Consider the following 22,351-nt stretch of genomic DNA (forward strand, 5'->3'; position numbering starts at 1 on the left):
GGGCAACACTCGTCGCTGAGATCTGGCGGGCTAGAGACAAAAACAAGGCAAACGTCATGCACTGTCACTCTTCCACCAGCAGATGGCAGCAGAAGGTCGTTTGCTTTTACTGTAGCTCTGCCAAGGTCATGAAATATATATATTTTTATGTTTATTTGTCTAAAATAATTCCTGCTCTCACCAATGTTATTGCCTTTATTTTAAGAGCAGTTCCTGAAAAGCCCTTTCAGCTTTTGAGAGTCCGTTAAAAAGCTTTGTTTATCTCGTGAAGCAACGTGACCCCGCCTCTCCGAGGGTTTAGCTCCTCCTGTAAACAGACGAAGAACGTCCCAGAGAAGCAAACCAGAGCTGTTTAGAACTACGGTTGAACCAATCTGCAACACGATTTTCCCTCTCTGCAGTCCTAAAGAGGGTGCTATTGTTTTTTAAAAAAATAACAGAAAGGACCTATTTACAAAATGTGGTAAATACTTCAGATGAATGAATCATTTTTATTCCCTTTTCTTTATCGTTTGCCGGATCTCGGTGGTGGAGTAGGTTGCGTCAATAAAGGGCTCTGGCAGCTACGTAAAGTTAGTAAATAAGGGGTTGACCTCGTGGTGTCAGACAAACTGGATTAAGGTCTACCAGCCGCAGCGTCTGCTGCAGGCTAAGGACTGCTCACAGACCTGCAACTCCTGCTATTAAAGAGCCATTTCACGGCAAAACAACTACCCTCTTCGCATCTGTGTTATATAACTCGAGGGGTACGTTTGATTCGAGTCGCCAGGATCGTCCTGCCTAAGTTCGACAGCCTCGGAGTGGAGAGCAGCAGCAGCAGAAACCCTTCGATAGCTGCTGGTGAGTTCTTTGCACCGAAGCATGCATTATTATTATTGTACATGCAAAATAGATGTCTTTATTTCCACCTGGTTGCTGTGCAAAGGGAAACTAGCGTTTTAATTTCCAACTGGTTCCACGCAGAAAGTAACCCTTGGTGGTCAGTCAGCGTGCTGACGTGCCTCATTAATGGCGGCTATTCTCTGGCTGCTGTACTTGTGCAAAACTTATGGAGTGGCCATCGTGGGAAAAAATACCAAAATGGTTAGAGTTGACGTAAGAGACAAAAAAGTATTTAATTTTGGGTTTAGAAAGGGCTACTTCCGTTACGTTAGCATGAAGCAGAAGTGTAGCTTTGGGGCTAGCCGCTGAAGCTTTGACAAGATAATATAGATTTTTTTAATAATTAGTTTTATGATTAAGGCCTTTTGTTGTACTTTTTTTTCTTTCTTTTTTTCATCAAAAAATTATATAGTCCACATATTTATCTCATTAATTTAATTCACCATAAGCTTCTCTTGTAGACTTATCTGTTTTATTCTGTGCAACATGTTCTTTGAGACTTTTTTTAAAAAAATGTAATTTTATTGTGATTCTTATGGGTGTTTTTTAAATACATTTTTGTGACATTATGTGTTGTTATTATTTTTAATTTTTTTTTTTTGGATATTTTTTTTTTTTTTTTTTTTTTTAGTGTTTCTGTGAGAAAAGAAAAACTAATTATTATTATTATAAATGCATTGGCTGCCAGACCCGACTGCAGGCCCAATGTGTCTGTGATTATCACTATATTATCATTATTATTATTGTTATTGTTGTTATTATTATTGTTATTACTGTTATTATTATTATTATTATTATTATTATTATTATTATTATTAAGGACCTTAGTCTACATAGGAGACGGGCATAAAAGGACTCCATCTTATTGGTCAAATGCATAAAGGGATTTATTTGATTCATTAAATGCTTAAAGCTGTCATAAGATTGTTTTAGCTCATTTAAGGTAACCATTTATTGCAATTTTCACCAACCTTTTCAATATGGACATTGCCCAGCTTGATATTGCAATAACGATAAATTTGCTATTTATTGTGCATACCTAATGTGCGTGTGTGTGTGTTTATATCTAGATATACGCACACTCACACACAAAACAAATCCATCAACGGTATCATGAGGAAAGAGGTGTTTTTTTTTAATACGTGTAGATCTGGATGGGAGTTACTCTTGTATGTTACCACATGTGCATTGGGGAACGTGATTTCCTTCACATTTCCTGCATGGATGATGGTGACGCTTCTCCTTCTGCTGCTGCTGCTGCTGCTGCTGTGGCTCACCACTCCACAGTTACCGCAAACGTTTCCCACATTTGGCTCCGAGTCTGTAAAGGTTGGTGATGTTACGCTGTCAGGAAGCCATGAGGTGTACTTCTTTCAGCCGCTGGCTAAAGCCGCATGGCTGTTCCCATAATAGCAGTGTGACAGCAGCCTGTGCAGCAGATGACAGCTGAGGCTTAGATCTCTGTATGTTTGTGAAGTCTGGGTTCCACAATAATACCATGTTACAATGCAGTTATATAAATACATAAACAAAAAGTGCCTGCGGTTCTCCTCTATATTAGACAGGGGGTTTCTAGCCACCCATCAATAGGAAATTGCTAAAAAAACAAAAACAAGACCACAATTGAATAGCAATTACTTCCTTTATTGTTGTTTAGCTTTACATATAGATCTGTTGATAAGTGATCAGAAAAAAAAAAATTAGGTTGAATTTCTTTTTATTAAAATGTGCTAGAGGCACATACTTGTATAATTAATTAACAATAAATTGATTGTAAAAGGTGGTATCTTTAAAAAAAAACACAAAAGAAGAAGTTTATACATTTGTTAACTTAATAAATGTTTAATTTCCATCAAAGTCAAAAAGTGTCTTAACTTTTGTGGAATAGCAGTCAAAAATCCAATTTCAACCTGTTGTCTTTATTTAAACCTGTTTAAAGCGAGTACATTTATTTTCTCTTATAAATCCTGGGTCTTATGGTATTTTACTTTCAACAACTAATCCCTTCATTTTAAAAAGATGACACTTAAAAATACGAGCCACAAACAGGGACTTGAGAAGTACAAAGAACAGAAGACTATTGAAAAAGTAAAAAAATAAATACTAACGGGGTTGAAAAATCATATTTGAAAAAAAAATTACTTTTTTTGTTCTTACCCATTTTTTATTTAAAACTAAATAAGTTAAACACAAACATCTGTCACTCTGGTCTAAACCATGGTAATACTGTGCTTTACATCATTTGAAATGAACACAGATCATCATAGTTGTTGCAAAAATGAACAATTTTTCTTTCTTTTTTCAAATGCCCCACTATAACTTTTTGGGTGAATGATTTGTTGACTTCCCAGAGCAGTTTAAACAAACACATTTGATTGTGTTAAACCAATCAATGCTACACAAATGTCTTCTCTTAACTTCCTGTTTAAAGGTCTTCAAAGCAAACAAGCCTCAGATTAGGTCAAGAATGTTCCTCACCAGCTTCCTTACAAGTGGAGAGCATTAAGCTGATCCCACAACCTGGAGTCTGTCAAAAAAATCCTTTGATCCTCTTCTGGGTAGCTCTGTTTTTTTTTTTTTTTTTTAAGATTATTTTACAAGATCTTTTGTTTTAACTATCGTTTAAAGAAGGAAGTTTGACACTAATTAGGGAAGGTTTGTCTCATTAGGAGGAGGACCGTACCATTTTCTCACGGGTTTGTCCTGTTCCCAGCATCCTCCACTGCCTTTAGGTCAGGAGTTCGGTTAGTGACTGAGGTTTAGATAAGATGTAATCTTTATTTGTCATGCGTCACATTTAGTGTCAGGGCTTTGAGATAGGCTTTAATAGAAAGCAGTCTCAAAGCTGAAAAAGAAGTAGGGGGGGTAAAGTGCAGCAGCGGCGGCGGCGGCGGCGGCGGTGCACCTTGAACATGAACCCGGCACATGCATCCATGTCGGCTCGTACACTAAAATAGCCGAAACACGGATCTCGCGCAGCTCCTGTTTCGTTTGCGGCAACATTTTCTTGGCCCACTTCCTGGATCGAACCTTGGCAGGTCACACAGGAGGGACTCAAGCTCTTCTGTCCAGCGCTGGCTTGTGTGGATATTTTTGTTTCACATGCTGCATTAGGAAAGAGCGTCTCTTTGAATTATGATAAATTAAAAAGCAACAACTTAAGTTTATGTTAAAATTTCTGTTTGGAGCTTAGAGTGGTTTTTGTCTGTGGAAAATCCCCCAAAAGAGACGAACACGTGATCCCGTCCAAACGGGAACTGGAGGTCATGGGTATTTTTAGGTAAAGTATTAAAGTCATTGCAGCTGTGTGTGTGTTGATGTTTCTGCTGGCAGCAGAGGGTCGCTTGATGGTTTTATTTCCCTTAAACTCCTTCGAACTTTGTTCTTGACTCCTGAGAAGTTTCTTCATTCGATTTAAATCTCTTTATAGTCAACATTGTCTGTTTTTTTGTGCTTTGTTTTTTGGATCAAGTGGTCCTTATCCATTCACCCATCATGGCGAGTGATATGGTTTTACTGATGCGAGGCTTGGCTAAACTGAGCCAGGCAGTGGTGGAGACTCAGACCAACGCCTTGCGAAATGGAACAGGTACGTTTTCCGGATTGAACTTATTTGTAATCATGACGATGTCATTCTTTTACTATAAACACTCCATTCATTACAAGCCAGTTTAAATAAAGCCAGTGTGGGTGACTGTGTATTTATTGAAATGACTTTTGCCAGCTTAACTAAAGTAAACCAGTAAAACCAGTGGTAGAATTTCAGTTTGGCTGCCCTTTACACTTAAATTATCCTTTTGTTGAATGAAGAGAAACAGGATAAAATCTCACAAAGTCTGTCATCTATCAGTTTAAAAATGTTGCACGCCGATCAGGAGCCATGCTCTGCCAAAATGTTTATTGCAGGAGTGGGTTAGAACGTCTAAACAGAGTTTCCAGTATTTGTTTGGTTTCCAAGGTGTTTTACAGAAACAAAAGAACAAATACAAAGTATGGAGGAGGCTGGGACAAGCCAGTGCTAATGTGGGTCATATTTGCTATTCCAGCTGTTCAAGGAGTCGGTACTGCGGTGGAGAGTGTGCAGGCAGCGGCGGAGCAAGGCCTGTCTGCTGCTATGATGAAAATACAGGTTAGTTTGAGTAAATCGTCTTAATAACTAGGGATGTCCCAATCGGGCTGTTTTGGACCACCATCCGATTGATTTTGCTTTTGAGACTCTGCCAATGCTGAGCTCCGATCCGATACTTTTGTAACACAAAGATATAAACAAATGGAATAGAAACAGATCCAGGATGTCCGCCAGTTTTAACAGTATTTTCCCATTCAACACATAAACAGAGCACTTCTGTCAAGAGGCTTGAACAATAAAGTAAACATAGTGCAACTATCAACCAGAAAAAATAGTAATCAAGTAAAAATAGGTGATAATTAGTCATGTTAGAAAGTTTAGTGACTGTAGCTTTAGTATCTTCAGAACTACTGTACATATTTGATCATATGTGGTTCATATCTCCGTGAATTAAAAAACTAAAACTAAAAAGAAAGACTTTTTTCCAAAATTGCTGTTGTAATGTGAATATGATGAATATTAATGCCTTAGTCATACCAATGTTTTTTGTAATTTTATAGATATTGTGGATTTTTAGATTTTCTTTTTTTTTTTTTTTTTGGAGGGGGGCACTTTTTCCCAGAGCTTGGACTTTGTAGACGGTCCCTTTTCTTTTTAAAATGCCTGCTGTAGGGTGCTGTTCGAGTTTAGACAAAACAAAAGTGACAGACTCTGTCAGTTTTAAGGGTTTTTTAAGAGTTATTGAGGCCAGAAGTCTGTGATTATCTTGCCAACTTTAACAAACAGATTTTGTGATCTTCTGCTCAACTTAGAGCCGCATTCTGCTGCGCTTCACAGCAATAATATGTCATGATCTGTTCATGATAGACAGACTTCTACTCGAGTATTTATCTGGACTAATACATTTGAAATATATAATGCTGATCATAGTGATGACAATAAAATAAATATCCAATCCCTGATCAGGATGCAGCGTCTGATTTCTGTTCAGTCTGAAACTATGGGTTTGGGCTTATTTCCCATTTGATCGGGACGTCCCTACTAATAACTGCAGATCATTTAAACGTCTCTTTAGTGTGATGTCAAGAGCATCTTTGTCGTTACAGGAGTTGTCAGGTCAACAGCAAACCTCATCAGAGTCGGAGTTTGACTTTCCTCAGGAGGAGGCTGAATTCACAGCCTCCGAGTTTCGGGAGGAAGGCATGGACGCAGAGGCAGATTGCTCAAGAAGCAGTGCCGACGAAGCACCGGGTGTTGGCGGGACGCAGTCGGTGTTCCAGGGGTACAAGGATCCCAGCAAGCAGTTTGGTGGTCACAGCAGATCGTACCACCAAGACGCCAGGTCTGACGAGCACTCAATGATGGGTTTGTAGTTTTCCCACCCTTTTACTCCAAACAGAAATCCTCACCTTGCCTTTGGTGTTCAGGCATTTCTTTGGGCACCCTCTCTACAACCACGAGCTGAACCGGCGCATCTGGCAGAAGGTCTATTTTCAGCCGGGTCAGTTCAGGAACTATCACCAGGACCCCCCTTCAATGGAGGGGCTGACGGCTGAAGACATAGCAAAAACCGGCCAGAGCAAAAGAGGGGACTCAAAGCCTCACAAACAGATGGTAATTGTAGTTTTCAGGTGTTCCTGGCATTTCTCGTGCTGTCTTAGCTGAACGGTGCCTTTTGTTTTCCTCAGCTGAGTGAGAGAGCCAGAGAGAGGAAGGTGCCCGTGACCCGGCTCAGCAGACTGGCTAACTTCGGAGGTACGTCAGGACCCTCTGATGCTGTCTGACTGTGGGGGCGATTCATTATCAATACGCCTGCCCGCCGCCGCGTGTCATTCCGCTTGTTGGTGTGATAGAAAAGAGACACAGTGCGACCACAACCCTACTGCCATTAGACAGCGGACATCAGACGGCTCCATTCTGAAACACCAGTTATAAAACAAGATGATCGAGATATTTGTCTTTCATTTTTATTCGAGAATCACCCAAAACTGGTTTAAAACCGATGCATTTAAGGAGAGATATAAAAAATCTGCAGCTCCTCACGCTTGAGCCAGCAAAATACCACCACCTAATCTTGGTATTGCCTCTGCTGGTCATGTGACCTCACCCTTTAGCTTGCTTTCAGTGCTCACCGACTTCTTAAGGTGGAATAGTTCATCTCTCTGTGATAGAAATGCTTTAAAAGTAGTCAAACCGATACCCAGCTGCAAAAAGCAAAGCAGGTTAACGTTGTAAAATTCCAGCTCAGTGGCCTTGTGGTTAGAGTGTCCCCCGTGTAACTGGAAGGTCGTTCAAACCCAGGCCGAGTCATACCAAAGACTTTAAAAATGGGACCCTATGCCTCCCTGCTTGACACTCAGCATTAAGGGGTGGGTTGAACCATCTAATGGTTCCTGAGCGCGGCTCGTCTACAGCTAACCGCTCCCCTAGGGGATGGGTTGAATGCAGAGAACAAATTTCGCACACCTAGGTGTGTGACAGATAGTGGGACTTTTTAACTTTAAAGGTTACATGCCTGAAAACCACTGTTTTATAAGTAATGCATCTACTTGTTGTAAGGTTACCCAATGGAGGCTAAATAAACTGTTTTATGTTTCATGGAGTTGTAGTGAGCAGTATTCTACCTTTTAAGGAGGCCCTCGGCCCATGATTTGTCCTGTTACAACAAAGGGAAGGCTCTGGAAACCTGTAACCCTAAAGCAATGTTCACACCGGGCTTGTGATGCGCGTTCAGGAACGCAATGAATGCAGGTTCTTGAACGTGCTTTTAGCTTATGGTGTTCACGCTGTACAAACAGGGAGCGGCCCCTTTCATGTTTTTTTTCCCTCTGTTTACTAGCGCATGTCCCTCACCTGGAATTTGGAGGAGGCTCAGTGCGAAATGTTGAAGCGGTGCAAATGTTGCTCCAGGCTTTTTCTTTCCTAGCTCTATTCTGATACACATGAAGGCCTCGTTCTTATATCATTCTGGCCGGGCACAAACCGGAATTATTCATTTCTAATTCATGATCAACTTTCAAGCGGTTGGCACTTCTGTCAATCAAAGGGGACGTCATCCATTCGCCACCGCCAAACCTGAGTCCCTGATTGGTCAAAGTTCAACCTGGTATAAGTTTTTAACGTGAGTTCAGTGGCCATGTATTTTCTATGTAAAGTCGGAAAACAGTCTTTAAAATGTCTGCAGCTACGAGTTTTGAGCGCCGAAGCTCTAAATGTGCGTTTACATAGAATTTTCATTAAAGGTGTTCTTTTGAATGTGCGTTGGCGATGTGAACGCAACAGAACAAGAGCAGAACAGGTATAGATAATCAAATTTGAACCTGCAACCCGTCCAGCAAAGGGCCATACTACTAAATTCCTCTACTTCCTTCCGGACCTTTACTTACTATGTGAGTTAGGGGTGAATGGAGACAGGTTTCTTATGTTTTGTCACTTAAGTGAGGAACTTTTGCTAATATAAATATTATTAGGTATTTGGTTTAATTTAAAGTCTAAAGAAGGTGGGACATTCCTACAATTTTGTGCTGAAAGATGACAACATGAATCCCCTCAATCCTTCAAAATGCTCCCCTTTGCACTTGTGGTAAGATGCTTCTTTTCTTTTCTCCTTTCTGAAAAAAAATTAAATATCAAGTTACAAACAATAAAAGACAGTTTTCACATTTTCACAAGTGATTTTTGAACTTGAACTTAAGTATTCAACCAAAGAAAATTTGTCAAAGGATAAAGGCATTTCCTGACATATTTTCCGTTTTCATACTTTCACACCTTTAGCTGTAATTAAACAAAGCAGCCAAAATAATGAATAAATGAATGAAATGACAGAAAGTTACACTGAACCCAGAGCCGTTACTGTAAATACAAAGTGGACAAACATGAACTAGAGCCGCCTGGCGCGCTGCAGAGTTACAGTGGAGCTCAGATGATTCAGCATGGATGGGTGTCACATTTAGAAGGTGTTGAAAGAGTGTTGGGAAGGGGGGGGGGGTTCTTTTTAGGAGAAATGTGGCCTCAACCTGCTCTTCACCCTCTTGCAATGTGTGATAATAAGTTACACAAGTTTCTTAATCACCTCATAGCAGCGAGTGCAGATTTGACACGTAGCAGTACCAAAATAAAGCCGTGATTGACACTCCAAACCTTTGTGTCTCAAGCAACAATCATGAGGAACGTGATCTCTGGCTGTTGCTGTGTACGCCGCCACTTTTCAAGGTTTTACTAGTTCCAGTGTACGCACCCAAAAATAAGCAATAAGCCACGAAGGATTGTTGTTTTTTTTCTGAGCACGTGGCTGCTCTGCGGGACGAATGATTGACAGTCGCTTGTGCTTGGTGTGGAAAAATACTTGTCCCTCAAAGTTGCAGCAAGAAATGCCAGTCCGGCTTGCAAACACGTGTGTCCTTCAGTACAAACCTGTTTCTAAATTCTGCATCCTTCCGTAAGCCAGAAAACAGGGGGAAAAAACTGCTTTTGTTGAGTAAGTTTTGTGGTGCATATATGCACAGTTAAGTAACTGTTTGCCAATATTGGATCATCTCAGATCTGTTGCTTCATCGAGGATTATGTAATTGTTTCTGCAAGGCAAAACACGCCATGCTTTGCAGGGTTTGTGTTTTCCCTTCATTTGTCTCACTTGCATGTCATAACACTTTCATGTAAGATATACAAGCGGCTAAAGGTGGCTTCATGCTGTTTACACCTGCAGGAGCGCTGCAGAGCGATGCTGCTGCCTGACACGTTTTTAGGTGGAAATGTCTGTAAGCCTGCCTATATTTTGATCGATTTTTCGCTCAGAAGATTTTTATTTATCAAAGTCGTTGTTTGACTTTAAGATATACAGATATGCCTGTCTGATAAATGTATTGATCGGGTTTTGTTTGATTACTAAACAGTTTTCTGTTTGTCTGCAGGGCTAGCTGTGGGTTTGGGCATTGGCGCGCTTGCAGAAGTTGCCAAAAAGTCAATTGGATTCAACGGTGCTTCAGGTAATACTAAAGGAATTCTATTTTTCTTCTTGTTTTCTGTTGAAAAAATGTCCCCATTCTGGACAGATGTTGGTTCCAGATCTGAACGGAGCGTCCGCACTCCTGCTGTTTACCCCCTTGCTTGTGCATGTTGCTTCACGTTGCACACATACCTCCTTAACCAGTTTTCTTCTTAACAAAGCATTCCTGTCCTGCTACAATGACCTACTAATCCTGAAACACAGAGAGCGTAGCTGTAAATGTGTAGCATTCGTGCGTCTGTTGGGAATCTGAATTTTTTTAAGCTTTATGTGTGCTTTAATCCCAGCAAGACTTTCTGGAACAGACTGGGTCAGTTTGGACCCGCTCTGTCTCTCATTGAAAGCCTCTCAAGCCAGCTGGGACCACATCAAAACAAACTGATGGCCTACTGACATGAATACAGGCCCGCCCCATAGCAGACTTTGATACAGTCAGCCTGTGTAAACTTTGGTCTTACCTTCCAATGTGAACCTTGAGGGTGTGATGGGTACTAATGGTAAAAAAAACGGCTGATAACGGGTAAATGCTTTACCTGTTTGTCAGGGTCTCCTACGCCTTAATTGACCTATAAAAGGCAGAGGAATGCTTGTCGTTAAAATAATCCCAGATTGAATTGTATGGTGTCAAAAAACTTAAATCTCAAGTCATTCATTTTTTTTCTTTTTCTTTTTTTTTAGGGGAAAATAAGAAATCAGTTCTGGACTCGAGCCCTTTCCTGTCCGAGGCCAATGCAGAGCGCATCGTCCGAACGCTGTGCAAAGTCAGGGGAGCAGCCCTGAAGCTTGGACAGATGCTCAGCATTCAAGGTGAGCCACCTGGTTTCCTCTGCTCTGAATCAGTTCACCTGTCTTGTATGTCATTTTGTACACATTAATTGAAATCTTTATAAACAGTTTCTTTAAAACCTTTTATTAGTTGCGATTAAATGTGCCGTTTTTCCAGACCATAAGTCTCAGTACCGATGAATGGGTCTATTTTCATATATAGGTTCCTGTTCTGCTGCAGAACAGGAACTATGTACAGAACAGAAACTATAATGCATTAAGGTAGACAAAACTTTCAAATAATATGGCATGACTACACTACCCAGAATGCATAGAAGGGCCAAGAAGCAGGTGATTGGTCAGAGGGGTTGATGGAAAGTGTTCCAGCAAACCTTTGTAATTCCGGTTTTCCTCATCTTATCTGCAATAAGAAGCTTTTGCAAAAAGTGCAACACAACAGATAAGTCAAATGTTATTCACAATACTCTCAACATTGTTCAGTTGTTACATAAAATACAAAACACACACATTTTTCTTGCTGCATTCACTTTGTCAGTTCATAATGTTGAAGCACATTACGTATCACTCTGCCAGTTTTCTGACTACAATACCCATAATGCTATGGCAAAATGTCTTTGTAGTTTACCAAAGTCGTACTAAAACATGTTGTCAAACTTTTGCTAACAGTGTATTACAGAAAATTAATTAATGGTCAGTAAGAACAATGAGAAATCATGCATAAAACAAAGTAGATTTTTGAGAAAATTAAAGGATGTTTAAGTAAAATTTGTTCATCTTCATTCAGTCCACTGTTAGTAGGTCATGAATATTAGTCATTAATAAAAGTTAAGAAGTGTGTATTGAACTTGCAATGACAATATGTTTTTGGTGTGTTAGATTAGATTAGGTAAGAGTCAAAGGGAATAAAAACAAGCTGTGTATGGGTTTACTGCAGATATCACAGATAAGGCGAGCTCATGGCAGTAAACACCCGAGCCTGAAGGACATGAATGTGGCTCAGGTAGCCGCAGTAAACACATCATAACAGTTTTGTTTTTGCTGTGTTGCCCCACTCTCTGACCTTGCCTGGTGAGCATATTTAAAGCGGGATTCGTGTTCTAAACACATTGCAAACTCTTCATTGGAGCTTAGTGAAGTCAGAAAGCGCAGTAGTCAGGGAACTGCTATGCAGACCCTGCACATGTGGGGCTTCTCGGTGCAAAATGGCCCGGCTATCGTTTTACACGATGACAAGTTAATTCCTAAATCATGAGTAAAGAGGTCACAGCAGCTTCTGTGGACGCACTCTTCTTTATGCAGTTCCAGAAATGTTTGGACACGTGTTCATCTGGACGATAGAAAAGGAAACGTCCTCGGTGGCCTTTAATCCCCCTGTTGGAATTTATCTGCTATTGCATGGATGCAGGTTTTTAGCAGAGGATTGTTTATCCTCAGGTCTAAAATAGAGCTAACCTTGAGATGTCTAAACTGTCTTTAGCAGCGATTGTTGGTCTCGGCAGCTGTGACGAGCTCAGCCAACCTTAGCTGCTGCTAAGCTGCATTCCTTTTTGTTGTAATTAAAATAAAGCCTGGAGCCTTTTTTTTAACTCTGTCTGATTGTGTAAGGATTTTTTAGATAACAGATTACATAGAGCGACTTCTTTATAGTTTAAATCAGTGTTTTTCAACCAGTGTGCCGCGGCACACTAGTGTGCTGCGGGAGATGGTCAAGTGTGCCGTGGGAAATTACCCTCATTAATCATTCACTGATCTAAAAACATTTTCCATCTCCAGGAAATCAGCTCTTTGTTCATCCAAACAGGCACTGATAAAACACTGAGTAGTGAGGAATATAAAAGATCTTAAAATTACTTTTTCTTTGTGTTTATTTGATTCTATTAAAGACATTTTGATAAGAATGACGGTATTTACCTGCAGCTACAGCGGTTTGCGGAAAAGTCCCGCCCCTTTACCTGTCTCCACCAATCATTGTTGAAGGCTTAATCACATGTCAGCAGTCTGACCAATCAGAAGTGGTTAAAGTATTCACTTCCTTGTTCTTAATTCTGCTCATAAAGTCTCTCAGTTCCAACAAAAATACCAGCTAAAGCTCGTCTTTAGCGGTGTAGCTTTCCACAGAGTCCGGTGTCAGACCGTGAACAAAACAATGAAGCTCACAGACGCGAGTCTTTCTGCCCTTTTTCGGCAGTTTTCACACTACATCTCCCATGATGCATTGGCTTAAAGGGCCAGTGTCCAAGCGCACAATGAGTGTGCGTGAAATGTCTAGAAACCTCAATGGACAAACAGTTTCTAAATTTTCTAATTTAACTTTTATTTCATCTCTTAGAAAAAACAGCCGCAACTTCCTGCTTTTTTGGCCACAATTATCACAAAAAGCACGTGAGATTGCGGCGGGGGGGGGGGGGGCTGTCGATCAATAGAGACCATGAATTTCTGCTTATTTTTTTTATTTTTTGGATGCTGGTGTGCCGCGGGATTTTTGTCAAGGTTAAAGTGTGCCGTGGCTCAAAAAAGGTTGAAAAACACTGGTTTAAATAATGCTTTTAAATTTAAATCTACACTATTTCCATAACATTTATTGATTAATTCTAGAGCAGATTTAGTGTTTTTTTAGAGTGTTTGTTTGGGATTTGACTTAATAATTAATATTTTTTTCCAGATGATGCCTTCATTAATCCACACTTGGCCAAGATTTTCGAGCGCGTCCGACAGAGCGCCGACTTCATGCCAATCAAGCAAATGACAGTAAGACTTTTCTCCCCTGAGAAATGTAGAATTTGCCCATTTTAGATGCTGTGAAGAAAAATAGGATTGATGGATTTAAATTGATACAACATCATGTTTATTGTTGCTCTACAGAAAGCACTAAACAGTGACTTGGGTCCAAATTGGAGAGACAAGCTGGAGTTTTTCGAGGAACGTCCGTTTGCAGCAGCTTCCATTGGGCAGGTTCACCTGGCGAGGATGAAGGACGGCAGAGAGGTGGCCATGAAAATACAGGTTTGGATTAAATTACTAAATAAAACCCTCACACAGTAAAAAAAGAATTGGAAAAAATGGAGAATTATAAGAAATTATGTCAGATTAGACTAAACATGTAGTTGTGTTGATTATTTCCTAGCTACATTTGAACAGGACAGATTTGTAAAATATTTAAAAAACGATATTAAAATAATAGAATATTGTCTGGATGTGTCTCCACAGTATCCTGGTGTGGCTCAGAGTATCAACAGTGACGTTAACAACTTGATGACCGTGCTGAATATGAGCAATGCTCTGCCTGAAGGTGCAGAAAGAACCACAGTGATACTCTGCAAATACTAATGTCAAAAGTGCCTCACACGCCAGAGGAATTCACAAATACAACATATTGTGCTTGAATTTCTTCTGCTTTCTCTTCATTTTTTCTTTTTTACATGTACTGCTTGTCAGATAAATTGGGTTCTTTTTTCTGCTGTAATCATTAGTAAAAAGGGGAAAGAGTTTGTTTGCTGCTACATTTTTGGCTCTTCTGAACATATTTTGTCATTAAAGGGATTTTCTTATGTGTTCGTTTTTAGGTCTGTTTCCTGAACATTTGATTGATGTCATGAGAAAAGAGCTGGCGCTGGAGTGCGACTATATTCGAGAAGCCCAGTGTGCAAAGAAGTTCAGGTATTCTGAAACATTTTGTATCAGTCAGGAATTTCTTTATCTCCATTTGAATAAATATGTCAAACAAATAAAAAATGTAATTTATTCTTTATTTTTATCGCAGTTCTTTCATGGATTCTCCTTTTTTATGACAGATCTAACACTGTTATTCATTTATTTTAATTAAAAGTTGCTTTAATAACAGTGATGTGTATTTGCCACAGAGAGCTGCTGAAGGACGATCCCTTCTTCTTTGTACCGGAAGTAATCGATGAGCTGAGCAGCAAACTTGTCCTGACTACAGAGCTTGTTCCCGGGTTTCCCTTGGACAAGGCTGAGAGCCTCTCACAGGAACTGAAGAATGAGGTAAAGCTGACAAACCAAACCCAGGCCAACATTTAACCCAGAATAGAAACATTTCTAGTTTACATATATGTCACACTCACATGTCTCACATCAGCAAAACACTTCATATCACAATAAATACACCAGGAAATGCAAAATACTGTTAACTAAAAAAGGATGTTATTCGAAATCTGAATAATAATAATAATAATAATAAATTTTATTTCAAGCGCCTTTCAGGTCACCCAAGGTCGCTGTACAAGGTTAAAATAAGAAAAACAGAATAAAAACATCAATAAGAAATTATCAGAGTAAAATGGGAAAAAGGTTAGCAAAAATCCCATCTTCGGGAGCTGAGTTTGATTTTTTTTTAGCCACACCCCTAACTGAGCACTACCACAATTGTTCCCAAACAACAAAAACTTTTTAGCTGACAGAATAGAGTATTTTTTTTCTAAAGTTTAGTATCTCCAGTAAACCACAGTGAGAGCTAATATTATGTCAGATAAATTCATCTAGAATATAAAGCAAAACACAGTAAGAGACCAAACCAACAAGCAAGGTTTCTTGTGCACAAGGGAGAAAAACAAGTGTGACAGAGGATTACTAATATTAAAAGATGGAACAGTGGTGAACTCTCCCAGGAGTGACTGGCCAACCAAAAATAACCCCAGATGACTCAACTGCGAGCTCTGAAGTGAGCTGCTCCAATGTCCAAAGAACTGCAGGCATGCTTCTCCTCAGCCAAGGTCAAAGTTCATGGCTTCACCATAAGAAAGATGGAGGACAAAAATTGCCAGATGATCCACAAGGGGCTGCACGGTGGCGCAGTGGTTAGCGCTCTTGCCTCACAGCAAGAAGGCCCCCAGTTCAAGTCCCGGCTGGGGGACATGAAAAACACAACATCAATGGGGGACCTTTCTGTGTGGAGTTTGCATGTTCTCCCCGTGCATGCGTGGGTTTTCTCCGGGATCTCCGGCTTCCTCCCACCGTCCAAAAACATGCTACATAGGTTGATTGGCAACTCTAAATTGTCCATAGGTGTGAGTGAATGGATGTGTGATTGAGGATATTTCACCCTGCGACAGACTGGCGACCAGTCCAGGGTATCCCTTGCCTACGCCCAAGTGGCCGGGATAGGCTCCGGCAACCCCGTGACCCCGAAAGGGAATAAACGGTTAAGAAGATGAATGAATGAATCCACAAGACTTTGTCTGTGAACTGATAAGACAAAAGTCAAACAGTCTTTTTCCCCATTAAGTCTGGTTGATCACAGCCTTTTATAATACAGGAATCCCCCCACCGATGGTGGCGGTAGCATAATGGTTTGGTGCAAGTTTGTTGCATTGTGAACTAAAGGACTTGCTGCCATGAATGAATCCAGGATCTCCTTTCTGCCATCAAAGGATCATGTCTATCTTGCCTTTTAGCTGAAGCTCTGTGAAGTTCTTCAGCAGAACAATGATCCAAAATGCAGCAGCTGATCCACCTTTGAATTATTACGGAAGAACAAAAGTTAAACTTTAGTTGAAGCATTGAATTTGATTGAAATGTTGTGGTGGGACAATAATATGATATGCAGCTAAATTGCAACAATTCTGCAAAGAACGTGGACCAAAGTTCCTCTATAGTTGTAGTTCACATTTCAACATATCCCTTCAGGGGTCACTCCAGCGAATCAGCTTTCACTGATTCACACGGGTGGTTTGGCAGAGATTTTTACGCCGGATGCCCTTCCTGACACAACCCTGTATTTTATCCGGGCTGGGGAGTGGCGAAGAAGCTCGACTCAACAAAGCTGTAAAAAAATCACTGAAAACACTTGATTGCAGGTGTCACTGCTCACCATTCCCTTAAGGCCAAAAACAATATTTTTTTCACAAAGGGTCATGAATGGATCTTTTTTTTTAATGTAAAAACACTTAAAAACAGCCTTTTGGGCGTTTTCAGTGTGTTTTTTTGTCCAGTATTTTAAGTGGGATGAATATGCAAACGCATATTGAGGATGGCTGGCCGGTCTTACCTCAAATGTATTGTTTTTAGCAAATGCAGGCCACTATAAACCTTTCTGCTGGTTGTTTCTGCATCAGATCTGCCAGAACATCTTGCTGTTGTGCCTGAGAGAGCTCTTTGAGTTCAGATACATGCAGACCGACCCGAACTGGTCCAACTTCCTCTATGACCCTCAGACTCACCGGGTGAGTTAGTGACTGAATGAACACAAACCAAAAAAATCCAAGTTACGAAGCAAAAATGTGGTTCTGACATGAAAGATCCTGACATTTTGACTCTCTAGGTGGCACTGCTGGACTTCGGAGCCACAAGAGGTTTTGATCAAAGTTTCACCGACATCTACATCGAGGTAAATCCAGTCATCTTTAGCCCTTAGGAGATTTTAAAAGGTGTATTCATGACTATTAAAAGATCTGCCGGCTGTCCCATTCAACATGTTTTTAAAGTGGAGGCTTTAAACTATATACCAGATGTGGTTTTTCTTATGTTTTACCTTCAAGACTTATGAAGAATCCTTTATATTATTACTTTTTTTTTTTAATTGTTTACTGGGACTCAACACACTTGTGTTTCAGGATGTGGCTGAATGCCAACAGCACCTGCAAACCAAAAGTGTGCAATCAGCCTTTATTTTATTGAGTATGTATCAAACAGTAAATAGATGCCATCTGTTGCTGGCGTAAATTCTAGGCCGATTTTATGGGACGAACAGAGCAGCAACAGTAGCGGTGAAAAGTTTTCCCAGTGGAGACATTCAAGATATGTTTGGAGTGATCGATGAGATGGTTTGAGATGAGCAGAGCCAAGCAGGTGCAGCTTTGACACTCAAGTGGTGCAGATGGTATGTCAGCTTTTGTGACCAGCAGGACTCGCATACCTGAGCCCACAGTCACATATGCTAACAAGAACTGGAACAAAGACGGACTAAACTGCAAAAGCTGCCCTCATGTGGACAAAATCAGGAATAACACTTGTTCTTCCTGGACACAAACTTCTTTTTGGAATGGAACAAATCATCTTTGTTGGATCCTATTGTGAATATAAATAGTTGATGAAATATTTTTGCAGTTGCAGTTTTATGTTACAAGCTGTGTATAGCTTTGTTGTTTGCCACAATTCGAAGATATGTCTGTAATGGGGTCGTGTGTTGGGAGAGTCAAAAGTGTTTTGTGTCTCCATCTTATTTTGAAAGTCATTTTAGGAATAGTGATACAGAACACTTTGAGGCTGTCAGAATTCCCACCTTACTCCCTAGCTACTAAAAAACTATATGGTGAGGAACTATGTAGTGCCCTGGATTTTAAAAGCAATTTGGACACCACGCTCACTACTTTTTTTTTGCTGTATTTTTAAACGTCAAAAATGATGGCACAGAATTCACGCATATGAAAATCTAATTGATATGAGCGCTTCTTGATGACTATGAAGTTTTGATGATGAAAACGTTTATGGTTTATCAAAAAATACAATTAAATACATTGTTTTTGCAAAAATTGTTCAAACGCAATGCATTGTGGTCTATATTCGCCAATCTATCGAGCACTTCTGGGAAATTTCTGGGGCACCCGATTTTGAAATTGTAGATTCGGACAGCGCTACAAAATGGCAAACGCACTACAGTATATAGTACACTATGTAGGACACTATGTAGTGAGTAGGGAAGGATTTTGAACATAGCCTGAGACTATGGCTGTATTTCAAAGTAAAAGCTTGCATTTAATGTTGTCGTTCGCAAAATGTAGATATAGTTTTTCAAAGATACTCTATACATTCTCATTTAGGTTAAATAAAGTTAGTTTTTGTTCAATTTGAAATAAAAAAAGCTAAAGTCTCATGAGAGAGGTTGTGCTGAAAAAGCGTCACCCTGGACTCCTCTGGGTTAAAAAAAGAAACTCCTTAACAAACCATTACGGTAATTACTATAAAGGTCACAGTTTTTTATTGGATTTTTTTTCTTCAAAGCAGGGAAAAAGGTTGCTAGATTGTTTTTAACTTTTTTTTTTTTGCTGGAAAAAAAAACCTTATTTTAAGATAACCTCAGTGTAAAGGAGCTTGTACGTATTGACAAAAAGATTGATGCAAAGTGGAACACTGCATGAAAGTCACTGCGATGCTTGTTTGTGTTTGCAGATTATCCGTTGTGCTGCTCAGGGCAACAGAGAAGGAGTTCTGAAGAAATCTATTGAGATGAAATTCCTCACTGGATACGAGTCCAAGGTAAGAAGAGGTTTCTCTGCTCGCCGTCACAAACCACTGTTCAACAGTAACAGAGTTTCAGTCGTTTTTTGATGCTGATTTACTGACTTTTGTTAAAGTCATTACATTTTATGTAGATGTCAAAGAATGGACTTTATTTTTGTCATAATCAGTATAGTCAGACTTGATGTGAAATGTCGAAGCGGTGCAAATCTTTACTCCAGGCTCTTTTTTTTTCTCAGCTCTATTCTGATAGATAAAAGACTTGGTGTTGTTTAATTTCAGCTGTGCACAAACCGCATTAGTTGATGTCTCCTCCACAATCAATATTCAAACGGCTAGCACCTCAGTAAATTCAAACATCACTTCCAAATCCAAGTTTCTGATTGGACAAAGTTCCACCTGGTTTAACTTGCACAGCGCATTTATCGGCCGCGTGTTTTCTATGTAGAGCCCGACGATGATCATAAAAACATGCATAGTCTACATGTGACCACGAGAGTTTTGAGCACGAAACCCATGTTTTCTTGTGTTTGCAGTGGAAGTGGATTCTTGAACACGTAGCGTCAGAGCCCGATGAATCTATCGTTTCATTCTCGTGTTATGTTTATCCATTAGGAAAAATGAATAGATTACAGTTTACAGTCAAAATGATAATCAGCTGATTCCCCATTTCTATTCCCAGGCCATGACAAACGCCCATGTTGACGCCGTGATGATCCTCGGCGAGGCCTTTGCCTCCTACGAGGTCTTCGACTTTGGCTCTCAGTCCACCACTGAGCGGATCCACAACCTCATCCCAGTCATGCTCAGACACCGGCTCACGCCTCCTCCGGAGGAGACGTACTCGCTGCATCGCAAGATGGGCGGCTCCTTCCTCATCTGCTCCCGCTTGAATGCAAAGCTGAGCTGCAAGGATATGTTTGAAACTGCTTATCGAAATTACTGGGAAGGCCGCAGGCCCACCCCCTTCTGAAATCGAGCTAACCGGAAGCTTTGACGGACTATTAGTGGGGGAAGAGTGGAAGCCATGTTTGTCTGATTGAACACTGGTCTTTACTGTTATGGACAAAAAAGAGTGGGGTTTAGAGCATATAATATTCAGATTTTATATCTCTTTCTACAAAAACAAAAATCAAGAGGAAACCTGTCATCTGCATTGTATTCAGCTAAACGCACATGAAGACGTGGCTCCAGGAGAAAAACATGAATGTAAAGAGGTTGGAATTGTATTTCTTTTCTGATCATTTCAAAACGATGTGCATTTTTTTCTGTTCCTTTTCTGTTTGGATTGCTTTGTTTAACTCTTAAGCTAACTTGTCCAAGGTACTTTTTATTTCTTAGAAGTAAGAAATTAAGAGTTCGTTTTGCTTTAACAATTTGAGGGGAGTGCGAGTCTCAGTACAAACCAGGACCAACGTGTCTGAATCACATGGAGTCGATTGGATCGCTTCCTACTGAACAGAGGGGCTGATGGGAATTATTATTTTTGTCATGGATGTCAGTTTAAGCCCAACAAGGTCTGACTCCTAATGTGTAAATGTAGTAGATAGACATCTGCATTATTTGAGTGTACAGATTGATCAATAGCTGTTAATGAATTTTATCTCGATTTATTTTTACCATTTTTGTTTTAAACTGTTCTTTTAGTTTAACAAGTGTCTGTAAATTCTTAAAGATTTCTAGGTAAAGCATCAATTCACTCAGATTGTGTCACCTGATAACATCTAGTGATTTCCAATTTAGGGTTATGGAAAAAACCCTTTAAATGATCATGGACCACATCAAGAGTTCAGTTAAAGAAGAAGAGGAAGTCACAGGAATTCTGTGTTTTGTAGTTCTGAGTAAATATAGGACTGGGATCCATAGTGGTCCATGTCACATCAGCACATCATTTTACAGTAACGTCAGGGAATGAAAGAGCAGAACGCACAAGATGGGCTTGTGGATTTACTGACACGTCGTTTATCTGTCCATGCCTCCTCGGGTATAAGTTCACCGCCACAACCTGCCGCCTGGTTGGTGTTCTCTGCCTGCCATTGATCTTTTGGGAGAAGAAGCTAAAGAAAAAATGTGCCTGTTGTTTCCAGCTGAGAGTTTTAGATAGAAATGTTGACTTTCTATAAACTGAAAGTTGGAATAAAATATCTTTTGAATTAAGCTCGTGATTTGTGGTTACAATTTTGTGTTTTAAATATTTAAAAAGGGATATTTCCCTTTTCCAGAGATCATATTGTGATGTTGCTGCTCACCTTTTTGCCCAGCATGTGGCGCTGCTGCATTTGACCACAAATCAGGTAAGCTTCAGTTTTGCAAACTAGATAACATCCTAATAAAGGAACAATCAGCCCTGAAGCAACACAACTATGTGAAAGTTGGTTGTCTTCGTGATGCTTAATGAGGCCTTAGTGCTTCATTAGCAGCAGAGCTGGGACGCATCAGCCCGAAAGGTGATTGCACAAAGCAGCAAGGATCAAATTAGCTGCTCGGTGGAACTCGGGTAATAATGATCTCTGTGTGTTTGTTGCTGCCTCTTGAAGATCTGAGGCTCTCAGTTTTAATATGGACGCTAATAAAGCAACATCCTGCTGCATTTGCTTAGTGCCTTTGATCCAAAAAAAAAAGAGTACACTTTCTAATCTAAAACCAAAGTGTAGATTGATTTAATTCTGAAACAGAAGTTGAAATATCAAATGTCTTTGGAGTATTCATTTCCATAATTCCATTTAAAAGTTAAACTTTCATAGCATATAGATTCAAGGCCCACTGTTTATTTGATGTCAAGTATTTATTTCTACATAAAGTGGAATTCTAGCTCATAAAACTGAAAAAAACAAGATTTCCAAAAATTAGAATAGTTACTGCAGAGAGATCACTATTTAGCATTCAGTTTAAGCAAAAATAAGAATTTTTAAAATGTTATCTCCATCTCCAATAGTCTAACCAGGCGTCCGGTCCTGCTGGAAGATAAAATCTGCATTTCCATCCTCTTAACCTCCCAAATGAAAGGCTTGCTTTCCTTTCATCAGAAAACAGGAGCTTGGACCACTGGCCAACAGTCTCATAGTCCTTCTTCTTCTTCTAGGCCCCTTTGAGATGTTTCCTCCGTTGGTCCAGGCCCAGGAGTGTCTTGACCTGAGGAACCTGACAGTTGTAGCCCGTCTCCTGAATATGTCTGAATGTGGTGGTTTTTGAAACTGTTCCTCCACCTCATTTCACTCTTTCTGGATGTCTGCAGGTTCTTGAATCTTTTGATAATCTGCTGAAGTCCGCACTCATCTCTTTTGCTGGAGCATCTTCTCCTGCCACGTTTTGTCCTTCCATTAGACTTTCTGCTGATGCGATAGGACACAGCGCTCTGTGAACAGACAGCCTCCTTAGCTATAAACTTCTGTGGCTTACCCAGACTATGGAGGGAA

At 40.1% G+C, this 22,351-nt stretch overlaps 1 protein-coding gene across 2 annotated transcripts; it reads left to right on the forward strand.

Annotated features, from left to right (window-relative positions):
• Positions 1–318: 318 nt before the first annotated feature.
• coq8aa (coenzyme Q8A, genome duplicate a) lies at positions 319–21,092 on the forward strand. 2 transcript variants are annotated; one of them, XM_004083740.5, is made up of 17 exons: positions 319–840; positions 4,355–4,471; positions 4,929–5,011; positions 6,058–6,293; positions 6,379–6,565; positions 6,640–6,706; positions 9,862–9,936; positions 10,635–10,763; positions 13,405–13,490; positions 13,605–13,745; positions 13,950–14,031; positions 14,306–14,399; positions 14,603–14,744; positions 16,814–16,921; positions 17,020–17,085; positions 18,867–18,953; positions 19,618–21,092. In XM_004083740.5, the coding sequence occupies exons 2-17, from the start codon at positions 4,378–4,380 to the stop codon at positions 19,906–19,908; spliced, it is 1,968 nt and encodes a 655-aa protein (XP_004083788.1). In that variant the 5' UTR covers positions 319–840; positions 4,355–4,377; the 3' UTR covers positions 19,909–21,092. The 2 variants fall into 2 exon arrangements, with proteins under 2 accessions (XP_004083788.1, XP_020570109.1); XM_020714450.3 differs by lacking the exon at positions 319–840 and adding an exon at positions 3,619–4,162.
• Positions 21,093–22,351: the final 1,259 nt, after the last annotated feature.

Source organism: Oryzias latipes, chromosome 24 (genome assembly GCF_053564925.1).
Source record: "Oryzias latipes strain Hd-rR chromosome 24, Olatipes_Hd-rR_3.1".
Lineage (NCBI taxonomy): Eukaryota > Metazoa > Chordata > Actinopteri > Beloniformes > Adrianichthyidae > Oryzias > Oryzias latipes.

Bases quoted from the DNA above. Each gene is read 5' to 3' on its own strand.
- coq8aa (XM_004083740.5), top strand. From the start codon at position 4,378: ATGGCGAGTGATATGGTTTTACTGATGCGAGGCTTGGCTAAACTGAGC. The intron at 5,012-6,057 runs GTTAGTTTGAGT...TTGTCGTTACAG, and splicing joins CTGCTATGATGAAAATACAG to GAGTTGTCAGGTCAACAGCA. The intron at 6,566-6,639 runs GTAATTGTAGTT...TGTTTTCCTCAG, and splicing joins CAAAGCCTCACAAACAGATG to CTGAGTGAGAGAGCCAGAGA.